General features: G+C 50.7%; 5 protein-coding genes across 5 annotated transcripts; 3 read left to right on the top strand and 2 right to left on the bottom strand.

Annotated features, from left to right (window-relative positions):
* Positions 1 to 71: 71 nt before the first annotated feature.
* AFUA_2G02730 (putative C2H2 finger domain protein) lies at positions 72 to 4303 on the top strand. Its single transcript, XM_744315.2, has 3 exons — positions 72 to 629; positions 750 to 1294; positions 1494 to 4303. Exons 1-3 carry the CDS (start codon positions 615 to 617, stop codon positions 2335 to 2337), a joined length of 1404 nt encoding a protein of 467 aa, XP_749408.2. The 5' UTR covers positions 72 to 614; the 3' UTR covers positions 2338 to 4303.
* Positions 4304 to 4886: 583 nt separating this feature from the next.
* Positions 4887 to 6284, bottom strand: AFUA_2G02720 (uncharacterized protein; the record flags this gene model as incomplete). Its single annotated transcript, XM_744314.1, has 1 exon — positions 4887 to 6284. One exon carries the CDS (start codon positions 6282 to 6284, stop codon positions 4887 to 4889), a length of 1398 nt encoding a protein of 465 aa, XP_749407.1.
* Positions 6285 to 6930: 646 nt separating this feature from the next.
* On the bottom strand, positions 6931 to 7608 carry AFUA_2G02710 (ribosomal eL24 family protein; the record flags this gene model as incomplete). The annotated part of the gene is made up of 3 exons (XM_744313.1): positions 6931 to 7403; positions 7462 to 7523; positions 7577 to 7608. The coding sequence occupies 3 exons, from the start codon at positions 7606 to 7608 to the stop codon at positions 6931 to 6933; spliced, it is 567 nt and encodes a 188-aa protein (XP_749406.1).
* Positions 7609 to 7737: 129 nt separating this feature from the next.
* On the top strand, positions 7738 to 9172 carry pam18 (putative mitochondrial DnaJ chaperone (Tim14)). The gene is made up of 4 exons (XM_744312.2): positions 7738 to 7927; positions 7997 to 8070; positions 8134 to 8187; positions 8241 to 9172. The coding sequence occupies exons 1-4, from the start codon at positions 7877 to 7879 to the stop codon at positions 8377 to 8379; spliced, it is 318 nt and encodes a 105-aa protein (XP_749405.1). The 5' UTR covers positions 7738 to 7876; the 3' UTR covers positions 8380 to 9172.
* Positions 9173 to 9320: 148 nt separating this feature from the next.
* On the top strand, positions 9321 to 13413 carry atrR (transcription factor atrR). Its single transcript, XM_077804056.1, has 8 exons — positions 9321 to 9733; positions 9911 to 10225; positions 10292 to 10419; positions 10479 to 10861; positions 10922 to 11418; positions 11477 to 11652; positions 11705 to 12268; positions 12325 to 13413. Exons 2-8 carry the CDS (start codon positions 10025 to 10027, stop codon positions 13061 to 13063), a joined length of 2688 nt encoding a protein of 895 aa, XP_077660220.1. The 5' UTR covers positions 9321 to 9733; positions 9911 to 10024; the 3' UTR covers positions 13064 to 13413.
* Positions 13414 to 13444: the final 31 nt, after the last annotated feature.

The following is a 13444-nucleotide window of genomic DNA, read 5'->3' as shown; positions in this document are numbered from 1 at the left end:
ACGGTTCATGTTTGCGCTTGATTTTATTTTATATCGCTCATTGATTATAATTAGTACCTACCTAGCAGTAACTCCGTCGTAGCAGCAGCAGTATTAGTATTACCGAATGGTTTACCTAGTTGCAGCAGCAGGTGGATTACTTCCCAACTTACTTATCCAAAGGTACCTGGACCTCCTCTTGCTTGTCCACCAAATACCACGTACCTACTTACATCGACTGCTGCTGCTCTCTTCAGCTTCTCCTCTTATCTTTCTTTTCTTCCTTTTGCTTTCTCTTCCTCCTACATTCCCTCTCCTCTCCTCTTCTCTTCTCTTCTCCCTACGTATCGTATCCTCTCATCCTCTGGTCTTTCCACTTTCCGGCATTCTATCTACTTTCCAATTGCTCATCTCGTCATTTGACTTCCAGCCCATATTACTCATTCAGCCTCCCCAGAACAATTCCAGGTGACTTTCCTCTTATAACCGGCCCAACCACACCACCCTCTCACCACTTTTTTTTGGGGACGATCACGACCAAACCTTAACACACGCACAAAAAGAGTTGCCTTACCAACTGCCTTGTGTTCACGGGGCTCTCAGCGATTGAAAGTTTGAGAGTCCACGTATACAGCATGGCTTCATTCAAGGTATTTTACCTACCTTCTTTCACTTACTCTTCTCGCCTCCTCTCTACAGATCAGTTATGAGCCATGAATGACCGCCTTGAGATGACCGCGCTAACTGATGTGCCTGCTCCCTATTTGAAGGAATTATCCCTGTCCCGCCCACTACCTCAATCCACTCCTCGTCACCATGCCCACTCCATATCCCTTGGGGCGGTCAATCATAACCACCGTGTTACTCGTCGGAAGAGTGTCACCACCACTGCTGCTGCAAATGCCGCTGCCGCGGTCGCCGCATCCATGAAGGACACCAATGGGGAACCGATAGGTGTGCCGATGCCTTCTCACCGTCGAAGCAGCACCAGGAGGGGCCTGGAATCCACTTCGGTCGGAGCTCCCTCCGGCTTCGGCCACTATCTTTCTCGGAGCATGAACAGCCCCAGCCAAGAACCCGCGGTCGCTCGCAAACCCTCGCCCAATCATTCCAACATCGGCGCTTCTTCCGTCGCCGCAGCTGGCGGCGAGGAGAGTAGTTCGGATAACAAACCCGTCAACACCAAGAGTCGAAACCGTCGCGCCAGCGAAGGATCGCACTTGGTCAAAGGCGAAGGAAAGCGCGCCTTGGCGGAACTACGCTGCGATCGCTGCGGGAAAGGGTATAAGCATGGCAGCTGCTTGTCCAAGCATATGTGTGTATACTCCCCCCCAAAATGCCATCCTGCCGCTTGGATCGAATCGGAGCAATGCGCCATGTCGGCTCTGTTGCAAGGTCGCCCTCGTGGTCATGCAGCTCCCCTCGTCTCCCCAGACCCCTTCCCCCCCCTCTGAGGCTTTCTCTCCCCTCATGGCGGTTCCAGTCGGTTGACGCTTGTGGTCGAAAATCTTTAGGTGGGAACATGACCCGGCATGGGCCATTACGTCGAAGCTCCTGATCTCCAAGCACCAGCAAGTTCAACTGCTGGAGGCCGCAAGCGTCCTGGTTAACATGAACCAGCACGCACCTTCAGAAAGCGCCGAAGCCGAGTCCGACCAGTCATCTGCGTCACCCGACACGTCATCGGAGCTTCGCGACGGCATCAGCTCGGCGGAAACTACCCCTCCTCCTATGGATGAGGACGACGAGAACGAAGAGGACATGGAGATGTCGGGCATGCCCGTGTTCCCAAACAAACGATACAGCGTGGGCAATGTATCGGCTCAGTATTCTCACTCCTACCAATCTGTTCCCTCGAGCTCCTTCAATGGTGATGCACCCCTGCATTCACCTGCCTTTTCGCACTTTCGGCACTCTAGCATCGACACCCGACCTTCCACCGCCGAAGCCAAGTTGCATGAGGACGATGAAGCGGATTTGGCCGCTGCCATTGGCCTCTGCAATTTCGGAACGCCGCGCACTAGACCGGTGCCGATGTCCCCTGGCATTCCCCCGGTACCCCCGCTCCCGTCTCGCTACCTCGATCTTAGCAACGGTACTGGCAGCATTAGTCAAAGTCTGGACCCTGCCGCTACTGTCAATGCCACTTCGTCTCTCACCGAGTCCACCCCGAACATCTTCCTCTCTGTATCATATAACCCATCACTCTCCTACAAGATCTCCGACGAGCGGGAGGTGAAAATGGGTGATGCGGATCGCGTGCAAAGGCAGAACCGCAATGCCGATGTTGACTTCAGCAACCGTCCTGCTCATGCGGATGACGATGACGATGGCGTCTTTGGTCGCATGGAGGAGTAGAGGGTTTGCAGGTACCATCCTCTCAGTATGTGCCGCATGTTTCCCTTTAGCCCTCCTATTCTCTCATCCGTCCTATCCTTGCGGGTAGTTGACACAGCTGTGCCTCAATTTGTGGTATTTACGATGATGTATGAGCATTGCTTTCGTCCCAGCCATTTGTCCGTGGTCTCTGCTTTTCTCTTTTCCTTTTCCTTTCCTTTTCTTTTCTTTTTTTTTTGGACTTAGCATCCCCGTTCGCGTCTAGGATCATTGTCAGGAACTGTATTACCCGAGGCTTGCACCTCGATACCACCTGACTACCTGGGCTTCTGAGATGCATGATGGATACTACTGGCCTATTCAGCTGCGTCGCATGGGCTCTTCCTATTGACCTAATGTCATAGTTTTTATATCCTTCCCTCATTATACCTTTTCATTGTTCCTGTCTTGGTACAAACCATCTCATGTATCATTGGTCTCAGGATGCCCACCCCCGGCATGTTTCCTTTTCCATATACAACATGACATTCCTCATTTGTCGATGTCTACGATTGTCCACTTTTCCTTGTTCTTTGTATACAAATCCGCTGTCGAGTGAGTGGTCAATACGACAATATCATACCTTATCAAGCATCCATGTGACAATTGTAGAAGTGATTAGATGGTGTTGCAGTGGAGCAGCATTGACGTGTTATGGAGAACTCGTGCCAGCACATCCCTCCACAATTTGAAATAAATACATGAGTCAGCAGAGATCGAACTCCAGGTGCGTCCCGAAATCAGATAGCACCAACCCTACAAGTCCAAAAATAATAACACAGGTCCAGTATCCACGCAATGCATCATCCATCCCGGGTCATAATATCATAAGTCAGCGACCTTGCTTCAGAGACAACCTTAGACAACCCTTCCTCTTAGCAACTTCTCCTTCTCCTTTGTAAGATACTGCCTATATCACCATTGCATCCTTCTTGTCGGCAGTAACCAATGTTCAGCATAGATGCCCGTTTTATGCGGACAACGCGTCCATGGGCGAGCAAAGGGGGCGGACTTCCATGTGTGAGTGGAGATCTCGCTGATTGCATAGAGCGCAGGTGAGATGAGTTTTGAGTAAGCCCGAGTGAGAGTGTGAAGGGTCCAAGAATCAGGCGAATGGAGATGTATATCGCCGCTTGCATGTTGTAGCAAGCAGGCTTGCGCGACGACGTGATGATGAGAATCTGGAAGGCATTGATCCAGGTTGAGATTCAGTTTGTGTCAGAGACGGAAGGCATGTGGCTCAACAGAGGGAACTTTGTTTCTCCGGTCATGAGCTTCGCGATGTGCGAGCAGAGAGGGAAGTCTTCCGAGTTTGTAAAGCAGAAGGTCGTGGTCTGTGCCAGACAGCGACTCTGGTTAGTCAAATTGATGATCTTGATCGAGGAGGGTTGCTAATGAAGGGCCCGTTGCTTTTGAGGCAGTGGCTGATCTTACACGTTGGCTCGATATTGCCTGCCGGTTGGCTCTGAAGGTCTGATATCCTGCGAAACGAGAAGGATGCGTCTGTTTCTGCGGAGCGTGGAGCCGGTATGACGACGGTTGTGTTGCTTTCTGTGGCTGCAGTAGGTTAGAGCAGATGAATGTGCTGGATCTCCCTTACTCACCTGTTCATGTGCTGGGTTCTGACATGATAATATCGGCATTTATCCAGTATGGGCAGTCCCAGCAGCATAGTGCATTCATCCTAGGGCATCGCGCTGGACGTGCTCCAGAACGAGCAGTCCAGCAGGCTTGAATAGAAGCTGAATGGAGGTTAGGGAAACGACGCAACTCCGATATTTTAGACTGAAGTAGCTCCTGAGACTGCGACTCGAAGGAGTCAGGTTGAAGCATTGTTACACAGATCGTCGGCCCGAGGTTGCAAAGTTGCTTCATGTGTTATGACCGAGTGATGTGGCAGAAAAGCATGCGCAGGAGCACTCATGCGGAGAGAACAGCCATTGCAAGACAAAAAAAAAAAAAAAAAAAAAATATTGCCTGAGTGCTCGCACGGACCGTTTGCACCGAGGTGTTTTGTCAACGTGTAAAACGTGGTGTCGTCGGTCGTCAAGGTATAAATAAACGTGGTATTGCCGGGCTCAATCTCGGACCTTCAACAAGACGAGCAGTTTCTTCTCAAAGGGAGAACAACGAATAATAACTCATTCCCCGAGGGAAAAGTACTACCACCCACGTCAAAAAATGAATTGCAAGGCAAGATATGGGAGACACTCGACAACCACGCTTTACGTGCCGTACCGTCACTCACTCCCGAGCTCCACCGCCAGACGCACAACTGACACCATGTCTCTCCTTAAAACTATCCCAACTCGCAAGAAATCGTGGCGACCTAAGAGCAGCCGAGCCAGGATTCACAGAAAGCAACCAGACTGCAAGACCGGGAGGTCCAGTCCGAGGACTGGCCCTATCAACCTACCTTGCCTTCGGCTCCTGAGGAATGACTGGCCAAAGAAGAAGGGGGGAGATACGGAGGCACACATCTTGGTCCCAGTCGAAAACTGCGAAGTCAGATTGGCGCAGTACTAGACGAGCTAGTACTGGCCGTAGTAGTAGTAGTAAGGAGGCGATTGGCTGTACATGGGTTGCTGCCAGTCGTACGGCGACGGATACACACCCATGACAGGTGTGGGGGCCGGGCGAGGACCACCAAATTGCCCGTGCCTCGCGTCTTGCGACGGGACCCTGTTGCCTACAACAAGAGGCGCCCGGCTTTGATTCGGCGCCGGAGGGTCACAGGCGGTTGGACGAGCTGCCGGGGAGGGCGTTTCATGCGCCGCCCCGTTCAGACCTTCTTCCAGTTCCCTGAGTCTCCTTGCGTAGCGCCTCCTCTTGGCCTGGCTGGGTCGCTTGCGTCTCCGACTGCCAGGGGTAGGCGCGCGTTCTGCGTCGGCCTCTGGCTCTTCGGCCACCTGTGAACCTGGAGAGTCAGGAGCCGCCGAAGCGGTATGGCTCTCCCAGCCGGCGAGAAAAACACACACAACTTGGAGCACCAAGATTGGTGACAGGTTCTCAGGACGGCGGAGCACGAGGGCCCACTTCCGGGACGGGTGGAGAGCAGACGAACCGACTACATCGGACGCGCCTCGGGCGGTGCCCGTGAGTCCATCGACGACGCCGTTGGTATTGACTTTCAGCCCTTTGACGGTGCAAGAATCCAGTTCCATGGACACTGTGACGATCCGCTGGCGCTCCGAACGAGATATCGCTTTCTCCACCTCAGGGTGGATACTCACGAATCTCCACGTCTGTTGCTCTTCCAAGGGGGCCACAATGGTGGATATGGTGAGAGCGTCAACATCGGAGCTGGACACGGCAACCCCTGAGGGCATTTTGCCTTCGACCAGAGCGTCCACCTCTTCGTACAGAGATGGAGCACTGTCGGCCGCAAGGCAGTGGGCTACCTTGGGTGTACCCTCGAGAAATTGGCCGAGCCAACCGAGTTTATCTCCCAGTGCGGAAACACCATAAGAGAGAAGTCCCTTGCAAAGGAGCGCAATGAAAGCCAATAAGCCCCATGCAACGATCAGACCGGCATGAGAAGACGACGTGGGCGAGTTTGATGCCGCCGTGTCGTAGCCCACGGGACTAGAGTCCACGCAGATCTGCAATACGTCGGCCACCTCCCACAGCGGGATAGCCACGCTGATCGTCGACTTCCGCGTGCCGGTGGCGTTCGGGAAACCTACATGGGCCGCAGGACTTGGAAAACCAGTCGAGCGGACGTACAGGAGCTCTTTGTGCCCAGGAGCCGTGTACGTGGAGGTTATGGCCTCCGCCAGGTCGTAGATCCCCTTGGCCAATGCTGTTGCACCTACGGCGTCGGATATGGTCCTCACGAACCTCCCGTGAGAATCATTGTTTCCTGGCACTTGGAAGAATGATCCCCAGAGAGTGAGGAAGATAAATCCTCCGACAAAAAGTAAAAGCATTGTCTGTTCTCCACAGTACGTTAGCCACTAACACCCGAGTGAGCTTTGAACGGAGAACAAGAAAAGAGAGCACAGCAAAGCTGCTTAATACTTTTTTCTGTTTTGTTTAAAATTGTTTAAAACGACGCAGAAAAGCAGTCTGACTTGCTAGTGCGAGTTGGTGGGTAACGATCAGTGTTGAGGTAATAAGCTTAGTGACGATGAAAAGAGAGAGAGGAGAGAAGAGAGAAGGAGAGGAAGAGAAGAGGGGGGAGAAGGATACCTGTGAGCAACACTTACTGCTGCGTCGATGGCAACTCTCGTTCACTTTTGAAGGTGAATGTCTCGACAGTGAGTGCTGTCAGGGTGGCTGGCAGGTGAGCTGATGCAAGCGAGTGAGAAACACCCAATATATAGGGATAGAAACACAAACAAGCAGGAAATTAGTGTCAGGCATTGTATTTGAATAGAAATGAATCATATATGAACACCAGAAGGGCTGGAAAGGTCACATATAGGACAAATGCTCGTCATAGGGTCCTCAGGATATGCTTTTGTGATAGAAAACTGTTGAGACACAGAAAGAAACCTAACTCCACCATGTAAACCCAAGATATCATATCTGATGAAAAGGAAAGCAAGCAAGAATTCAGCAAAGAGAACCCCCCTAGTCGAGGTCCATTTCCTCCTCGACACCTCCATCCACCAACAATCTTGTCTTCTTCTTCTGTCTGAGCTTCTCCTCGCCGACCACTCTGCTTGATATCTTGCTGACATCCAAAGGCTGGCCCTCTTCTCTCTCCCGCAGTTCCTTGCGGATGAGGTGCTCGCCCTCCGCAACGACCCTGCGGTCTTCCTCGCGCTTGCGCTCGCGGGCCAGCTTGCCGCCCAGCCTGCGTTTTGTGAAAGCACGCTCTCTGCGGGCTCTGATCTCTTCCACTCTCTCCATGGCCTTGATGGTAGCAGCAACCAAGTTTCTGTCGTATTTGACGGGGATATTCCTCTTCTTGGCGAACTGAGACAGCACCAAGGACGAGTCGACAATCATTTCCTTTCCGCGGGCGGCACGGTGAGTCTTGGTCCACTTCAGCTTTCGGGGTTGACGCTTCATCTTGAAATTTGCATGACACTTGCTCCGACCTGCAACCGAGTTAGATCTATTGTCGTGCGTGGGGTGGATGAAGAAGTAAGTACTGACAGAATCGGAAAGATTTCGCATCGTTGCGGACGAATGTGATGCCCTTGCTCGGGTATACGGGCCTGTTTGAGGAGTCAGTGTTGGATCGCAATTTCTGTGATCAGACAGATATTACCTGGAGCAAAAATGACAAGTTTCTACTCTCATCGTGATGTTATAGGACCCGGTTTATTGCAGGAAGTTGTTATCGTGAGAAAGGCGGCTCGAAAATCCTAGAAACTTTTGCAAAGCTTCAAAGCGTGGAGGAGGCGGCGCTAAACCCAAATAGGCATCGTGGCGGCGGTCCGATTTTTATCTCGACAGCGCTCCGATCTTCTCCAACATCAGAACTTCGATTGCCCATCTCGAAGTCATAACGCATCGATATATTGCTTGAGCAGTTCTTCGCTCTGCTTCATCTGCAGCCCACTTGAGCATGGCTTCGACTTTCGCTATCGGCCTGGGTGTCGCTACAGCGGCCTTTCTGGTAAGGAAGGAGTTCTGGATGTTCCTTTGCGATACGTAGTCGGCTGACTGTTTGCTTTCTATTCTGCAGGGTCGCGCTGGTTACGTTGCTCTTCGTCGCTACCAGGGAGGTATAAATGCTATGGGAAAGGCATTTTACAAGGGGTAGGTCCCATCAGACCTGATCATACAGTTAGGACGAGTCGCGGTTGGCTGACAGATGTTTAGAGGATTTGAGCCACGCATGACCCGTCGTGAAGCAGCCCTGATCCTGGAACTTCCGTACGTCTAGCAATCCGTCCCTTCTACCGTCCGGTTTGACTAACAGAGCACAGCGAGCGGACTCTGAACAAGGAGAAGGTCCGCAAGAAGCACCGCCAACTGATGCTGCTGAACCACCCTGATCGTGGTGGAAGCCCTTATCTCGCAACCAAGATCAACGAAGCGAAGGAATTTTTGGACAAGCACATATGATGATTCCTCTATTATCATCGATAAATCGCTCTCAACAAATCCGGGACCAATGTCGGTATGCTAGGATTCTGATCTCGTTTCGAGCATCCGTTCGTCCATTGTACAAAACATGACTTTTTGTGGGTGCATAGCGTGGGCGTTTGGTTGGATTTTGAGGACGGGACATAATCATACTTATAACCTCCCAGGCTCCTTTTCGGAGTTGTATATTTTCACCGCATATGTCCTGACGACATCGCCGCTCTTGATTGATAAGTTCTGCGCTTCATAATTGTATCTGACTATGCATATTCGAATCACACTGCATTTGAATCTTACCCGCCCTACACAGTCACTGGACGCTTAGAACAATGTGGAAAGGGATGCTGATAGTCTTAATCCCTGTCGATGTCGGTCTCTGACAAGGATGGCTGTGTATAAACCAAACAAATGACACACTTTCTGCCAAGGAGATGGAAGGTTAACGAATACGGCCATACGAAATACGAATACGGCTAGCACCGAGAAATAGAGGCAGCAAACAAGAGATCAGGCAGTAGACTGGTAGATAGCCCCGAACGATGACCTTTCGTTGTAGACTCTTTCACACACACACACAATTGCATCAATTACGGGATCCGTTTTGATACTCTATGGATCGTAAGTCCTAGATCCTGGATTCATGGCTCATGAGACCATCAGAAACTCGGAAGGGGGGAAGCAAATGACCACCGCCACCTCTCGCCAACCCACCGGGTTCCAGCGATGAAAGGACGGAACCTCGAAAATCCCAGAATCCCTTGCGGTGATTTTGCTCGGATTTCGGGGTTAACGGCTTCCGTTGCGCTGATCCCGCCCAGTCGATTGTGGTTAGTCGCGGAGGGAAAAAAAGAGTAGGGGAACAATCATAGCCTAGTCTAATTCTAGTTGAAACGCTGCACCACGGGAGACGGACTCTTCGTTCAGCGTCTCCGACTAGATAGAGTTAGAACTCTGGAAATTATTCATCCGTTGATACCAGAAACAAAAGGAACAGCGCTCTATCTGTATGGCCAGGGAGCTTCAGCCCAAGTCTTCTGTGGCAGCCTGTGAGAAATTAGCTGCACTTTAGTCTCTCAACTAAGCGGACTTGGTCAACCAAAGGCAGCACCGTTTGATACGTAACCGCTATCTGCAAACCGAACTATGATTCCTTCTTTCTTCTTGCAACGAGTTTTATCTTGTTCTTCTTGATAATCGTCCTTGTTGCCTACATGGTACCTAAATCATAGCAGATATTGTCTGCAGCTGACACGAGAGAAGGCTTTTCTCATTCCCCGCCTTTGAAAGAGTAGTATCTGGGCTCGCCACGTGCTTGCCTCGGGGCAAAGATCGAGTAAGCCAGGTCTTTGATTCATCCTTTTATTCTTTCTCGACAGCCTATACCGCCTCTTCCAGCGATTTCGCGCTGGATGGCGAACGTCACCGACCATCCCTAGTCACTCATTTTGCATACTGGTCGAATTGGAGCGCATACCAACCTGCTTATCCTCTACTTCCCCTCCGCATCTAGATACCGAAACCCCGCATTGATCAGATCACTCGAGTCAAACGCCTGTTTAACTCCACTCTGCCATTGGAGAGCTACTTGCGACAACAGGCATCATCGACCATACATGCAACTGCGATGGACGGTATAGGGGATGGAACCGAGAGCATGGGTTTCGATATGCCCATGCTAATGAATCAGCAACCCCATTTGTTCGGGTCATATGGACATGATGGCTCTCCCGTCGCTCCTATTTTCTCCAATCCCACCTTTCAGGATGAACCTTCCATCGGCGCGGCGGACGATAACAGTGACGCGAAACGCAGAAGGATCGCGAGGGTGAGTGGGGACGCATCTCTTGCTCTGAAGTCGAGCTCACCCGTTGACTTACTGTCTTTGAGGTAGGCCTGCGACATGTGTCGGAAGAAGAAGATCAAATGTGACGGGAAGATGCCCAAATGCTCGCATTGTACCAACTACAAGACGGATTGTGTGTTCACCCAGGTTGAGAAAAAGCGGAATCCTCCTAAAGGGTATGCTTACTTCTCTGCTTTGCCCCTGGGTGCCCATGCTGACTTTCCGTCGCGATTAGTGCCAAGTATATCGAGGGCCTCGAAAACCGATTAGGGAGGATGGAGTCTTTACTGCGTCTTTCTGGTCTCTTGTCAGAAGACGATGGAGGAAAAACAGACCTTGGAACGCTGGAGAAGCGTCTTGCTGACCGGTATCATGCAAGCGGCTCGAATACTCCGCATAATCCGCAGAAGATCAACATCCCCAGCCAGAGTCAGATCGCTATGTCACAGCAAAATAGCTCATCGCACTATTCAACCCCACGCTTAGAGTCTCAATCAAGCCCACGGACAGCTGCTACGTCCCCGGAATCGCAAAAAGAATCAGAGACGGAGGTTGAAGGCCTATCAGACATGATGTGTTCCCTCGTAACAAACAATTGTGGGGAAACGCGATACATCGGTAATCATCTCGATAACGGACATTGCTGGTACGATAATTTACTGACCGTCCTGATCACAGGTTCGTCATCAGGCTTTTCGATCTTCTCTCCCAAAGGCATCCAATGGGTAAATGAGAAAACGGGCGACAACTCATTCCAAGAAATGATTTCGTCGGCATATGTAGATGATAACAAATGGATGTACTGGAAGCCTGAAATTTTTAGCGATATATTTGCTCGCCGCGTGTTCAAGCCGTTGCCACCGAAGGATGAAGCTATGTCGCTTTTCAAAGACTTCTTCGACAACTTCAACTGCATGTTTCCGCTCTACCACGAGCCGACTTTCATGCACCTGGTTGAACGACAATATTCCCGAGATCCTTATGAAGGTTCGGGCTGGTGGGCCAGCATCAACGTTGTGCTAGCCATTGCTCACAGATTACGAGTTATGAGCAATCTGGTCCCACAAGAAGAGGACAGGAAAGCCTGGCTGTATTTGAAAAATGCCATGGGAGTGCTGACGGAACTGACCATGCGGAATACAGATCTTCTCAGTGTTCAAGCGCTGCTTGGAATGGTAAGTTTGAGACAATGACAAGAACGCGTAACCGTTGCGTGTGCTGACAGCAAATTAGTCTCTTTTTCTACAGGGAACTCCAAACCCCCAGCCGTCCTTCTTCTTAGTTGCGGCGGCAATCAGACTTTCTCACAGTATTGGCCTCCATAAGAGAGGTTCTGGCTTCGGTCTGAACCCAGTGGAAGTTGAACAGCGAAAGAGAGTTTTCTGGATAGCCTATCTTCTTGACAAGGAGTAGGTAGAACTAAACACAAGTATCTTGCAATTGTGCTAATCTGCCACATAGCATCTGTCTCCGTTCCGGGCGTCCGCCGGTACAAGACGATGACGACATGAATGTGGAATTACCAAGCGACGATCCACCCGACAACATCGGCAATGTCCCATTATCTGACGGTAGAAGCAAGTTTAACCTGTTCCGATCCATGTGTCGCTTCGCTACTATTGAAAGCAAGGTGTACAAACGGCTTTATTCCGCAAAGGCGTCAAAACAGTCTGATGGAGAGCTTCTGAATACCATCGGAGAACTCGACAAGGAACTTGAAGACTGGAAGGACAGTATCCCACTGGATTTTCGGCCAGAACATGAAATCAAGGCTTCGCACACACCTCTCATTCTCCATGTTGTTGTCCTACATTTCGCCTACTATAACTGTTTAACCACCATTCACCGTATGTCTGTGCATCACGGTTATTGGACAAGCCGTCTCTCCAATTACGCCATCCAGGGCCTGAATGCCAGGCCCTTGAATCCTAGGGTCTTCTTATCGGCGGTACTCTGTGTGACTGCAGCCAGGGCGTCTATTAACCTAATCAAATACATTCCACAGGGTGATTTCGCCTGTGTCTGGTGAGTGCATCGTGCTTTGGAAAAAAGGGATTGCTTCTTAAGTTAACAATACTCAGGTTGATACTATACTATCCCGTGTCAGCTCTTGTCACACTCTTTGCCAATATTCTCCAGAATCCCAGTGATGCTCGCGCTCGGTCAGATGTCAAGTTGATGAATGTAGTGGTCAATTTCCTGTCGACCTTGGTCTCGGATGAGTCGAACGGCAGCATCAAGCGAATGCTTGGTCTATGCGGAGAATTCGAGAGGATTGCGAAGGTGGTACTTGATAAAGCTGAGAAGGAGTCATATTCGAAAAAGAAGCGCAAATCACCCGAGGAACCGGTCAACCTACAGCAAAGTACCCCCGAAGAGCATCCCGCACCCTCCCCCTCGACAACGCAGCCCACTCAGGCGCCGTCAAGAAATGTCCCAATGTCGTCGCCTTTGTTCGCTGAAAATCCAGGTGATCCCGGCGGTAATACTATGGCCGACGATGCAGGAGGCTTTGCCTCCAGTCGTGAAATCCCTGGGACGACTGGTGTCTCAACCAATATCCCTCCAAACATACAGGCTATGCCCGGTATTGCACAGGATTACCAGGACATGTTGAGTCCCGATCCGCTGGAAGGTGTCAGTTTTGCCGATCAACCACCATATTCGGCTACCGCAAATACCCCTTTGTCATCCTTTCAACAGCCCTTCGTCCCTCAAGATTTGTGGCAGATGCCGATGACCATCGAATGGGACTGGGCAGACATGTCAACAAATTTCCCGGTCTTCGACACCAATGGTCCACCCCACGGTGGATTGTGATGACAGCCTAATATTGATTAAAACCGAATAACGAATCGGACACCAGCGTGGGAGGCTTATTTGGGCTCAGTAGAGCATCGGAGTTAACGGAGTCAAGCCGGGCTTTCTCTACTCGCTCGCTGCGGTGCATTTATTTTTCTTTCTTTCACATTCTCGGGCATAAAAGGCGTTTATGGCTTTTCAAGGAACTCGACAACACTCCACTTGCTCACCTTTTCCATTGGACAATATTTATCACGATTTGGACAAAGTAGTAGAATGCCTCTGGACAAGACGGAAAGGAAGGGTTGACCTTAATATGAAACAGATACTCATACAAACGACGTCTGACAATATACCTTGAACAAGATGAATGTGTCTGATGTAAAATGACCCGTAAAA

This window comes from Aspergillus fumigatus, chromosome 2 (genome assembly GCF_000002655.1).
Source record: "Aspergillus fumigatus Af293 chromosome 2, whole genome shotgun sequence".
Lineage (NCBI taxonomy): Eukaryota > Fungi > Ascomycota > Eurotiomycetes > Eurotiales > Aspergillaceae > Aspergillus > Aspergillus fumigatus.
The sequence above is the reverse complement of the archived record's forward strand: the minus strand, read 5'-3'. Positions and strand labels throughout refer to the sequence as shown.

Bases quoted from the DNA above. Each gene is read 5' to 3' on its own strand.
- AFUA_2G02730 (XM_744315.2), top strand. The intron at 1,295-1,493 runs GTGTGTATACTC...GAAAATCTTTAG, and splicing joins AGCTGCTTGTCCAAGCATAT to GTGGGAACATGACCCGGCAT.
- pam18 (XM_744312.2), top strand. From the start codon at position 7,877: ATGGCTTCGACTTTCGCTATCGGCCTGGGTGTCGCTACAGCGGCCTTT. The intron at 7,928-7,996 runs GTAAGGAAGGAG...TCTATTCTGCAG, and splicing joins TCGCTACAGCGGCCTTTCTG to GGTCGCGCTGGTTACGTTGC. The intron at 8,071-8,133 runs GTAGGTCCCATC...ACAGATGTTTAG, and splicing joins GGAAAGGCATTTTACAAGGG to AGGATTTGAGCCACGCATGA.
- atrR (XM_077804056.1), top strand. From the start codon at position 10,025: ATGGACGGTATAGGGGATGGAACCGAGAGCATGGGTTTCGATATGCCC. The intron at 10,862-10,921 runs GTAATCATCTCG...TCCTGATCACAG, and splicing joins TGGGGAAACGCGATACATCG to GTTCGTCATCAGGCTTTTCG. The intron at 11,653-11,704 runs GTAGGTAGAACT...TCTGCCACATAG, and splicing joins GCCTATCTTCTTGACAAGGA to CATCTGTCTCCGTTCCGGGC.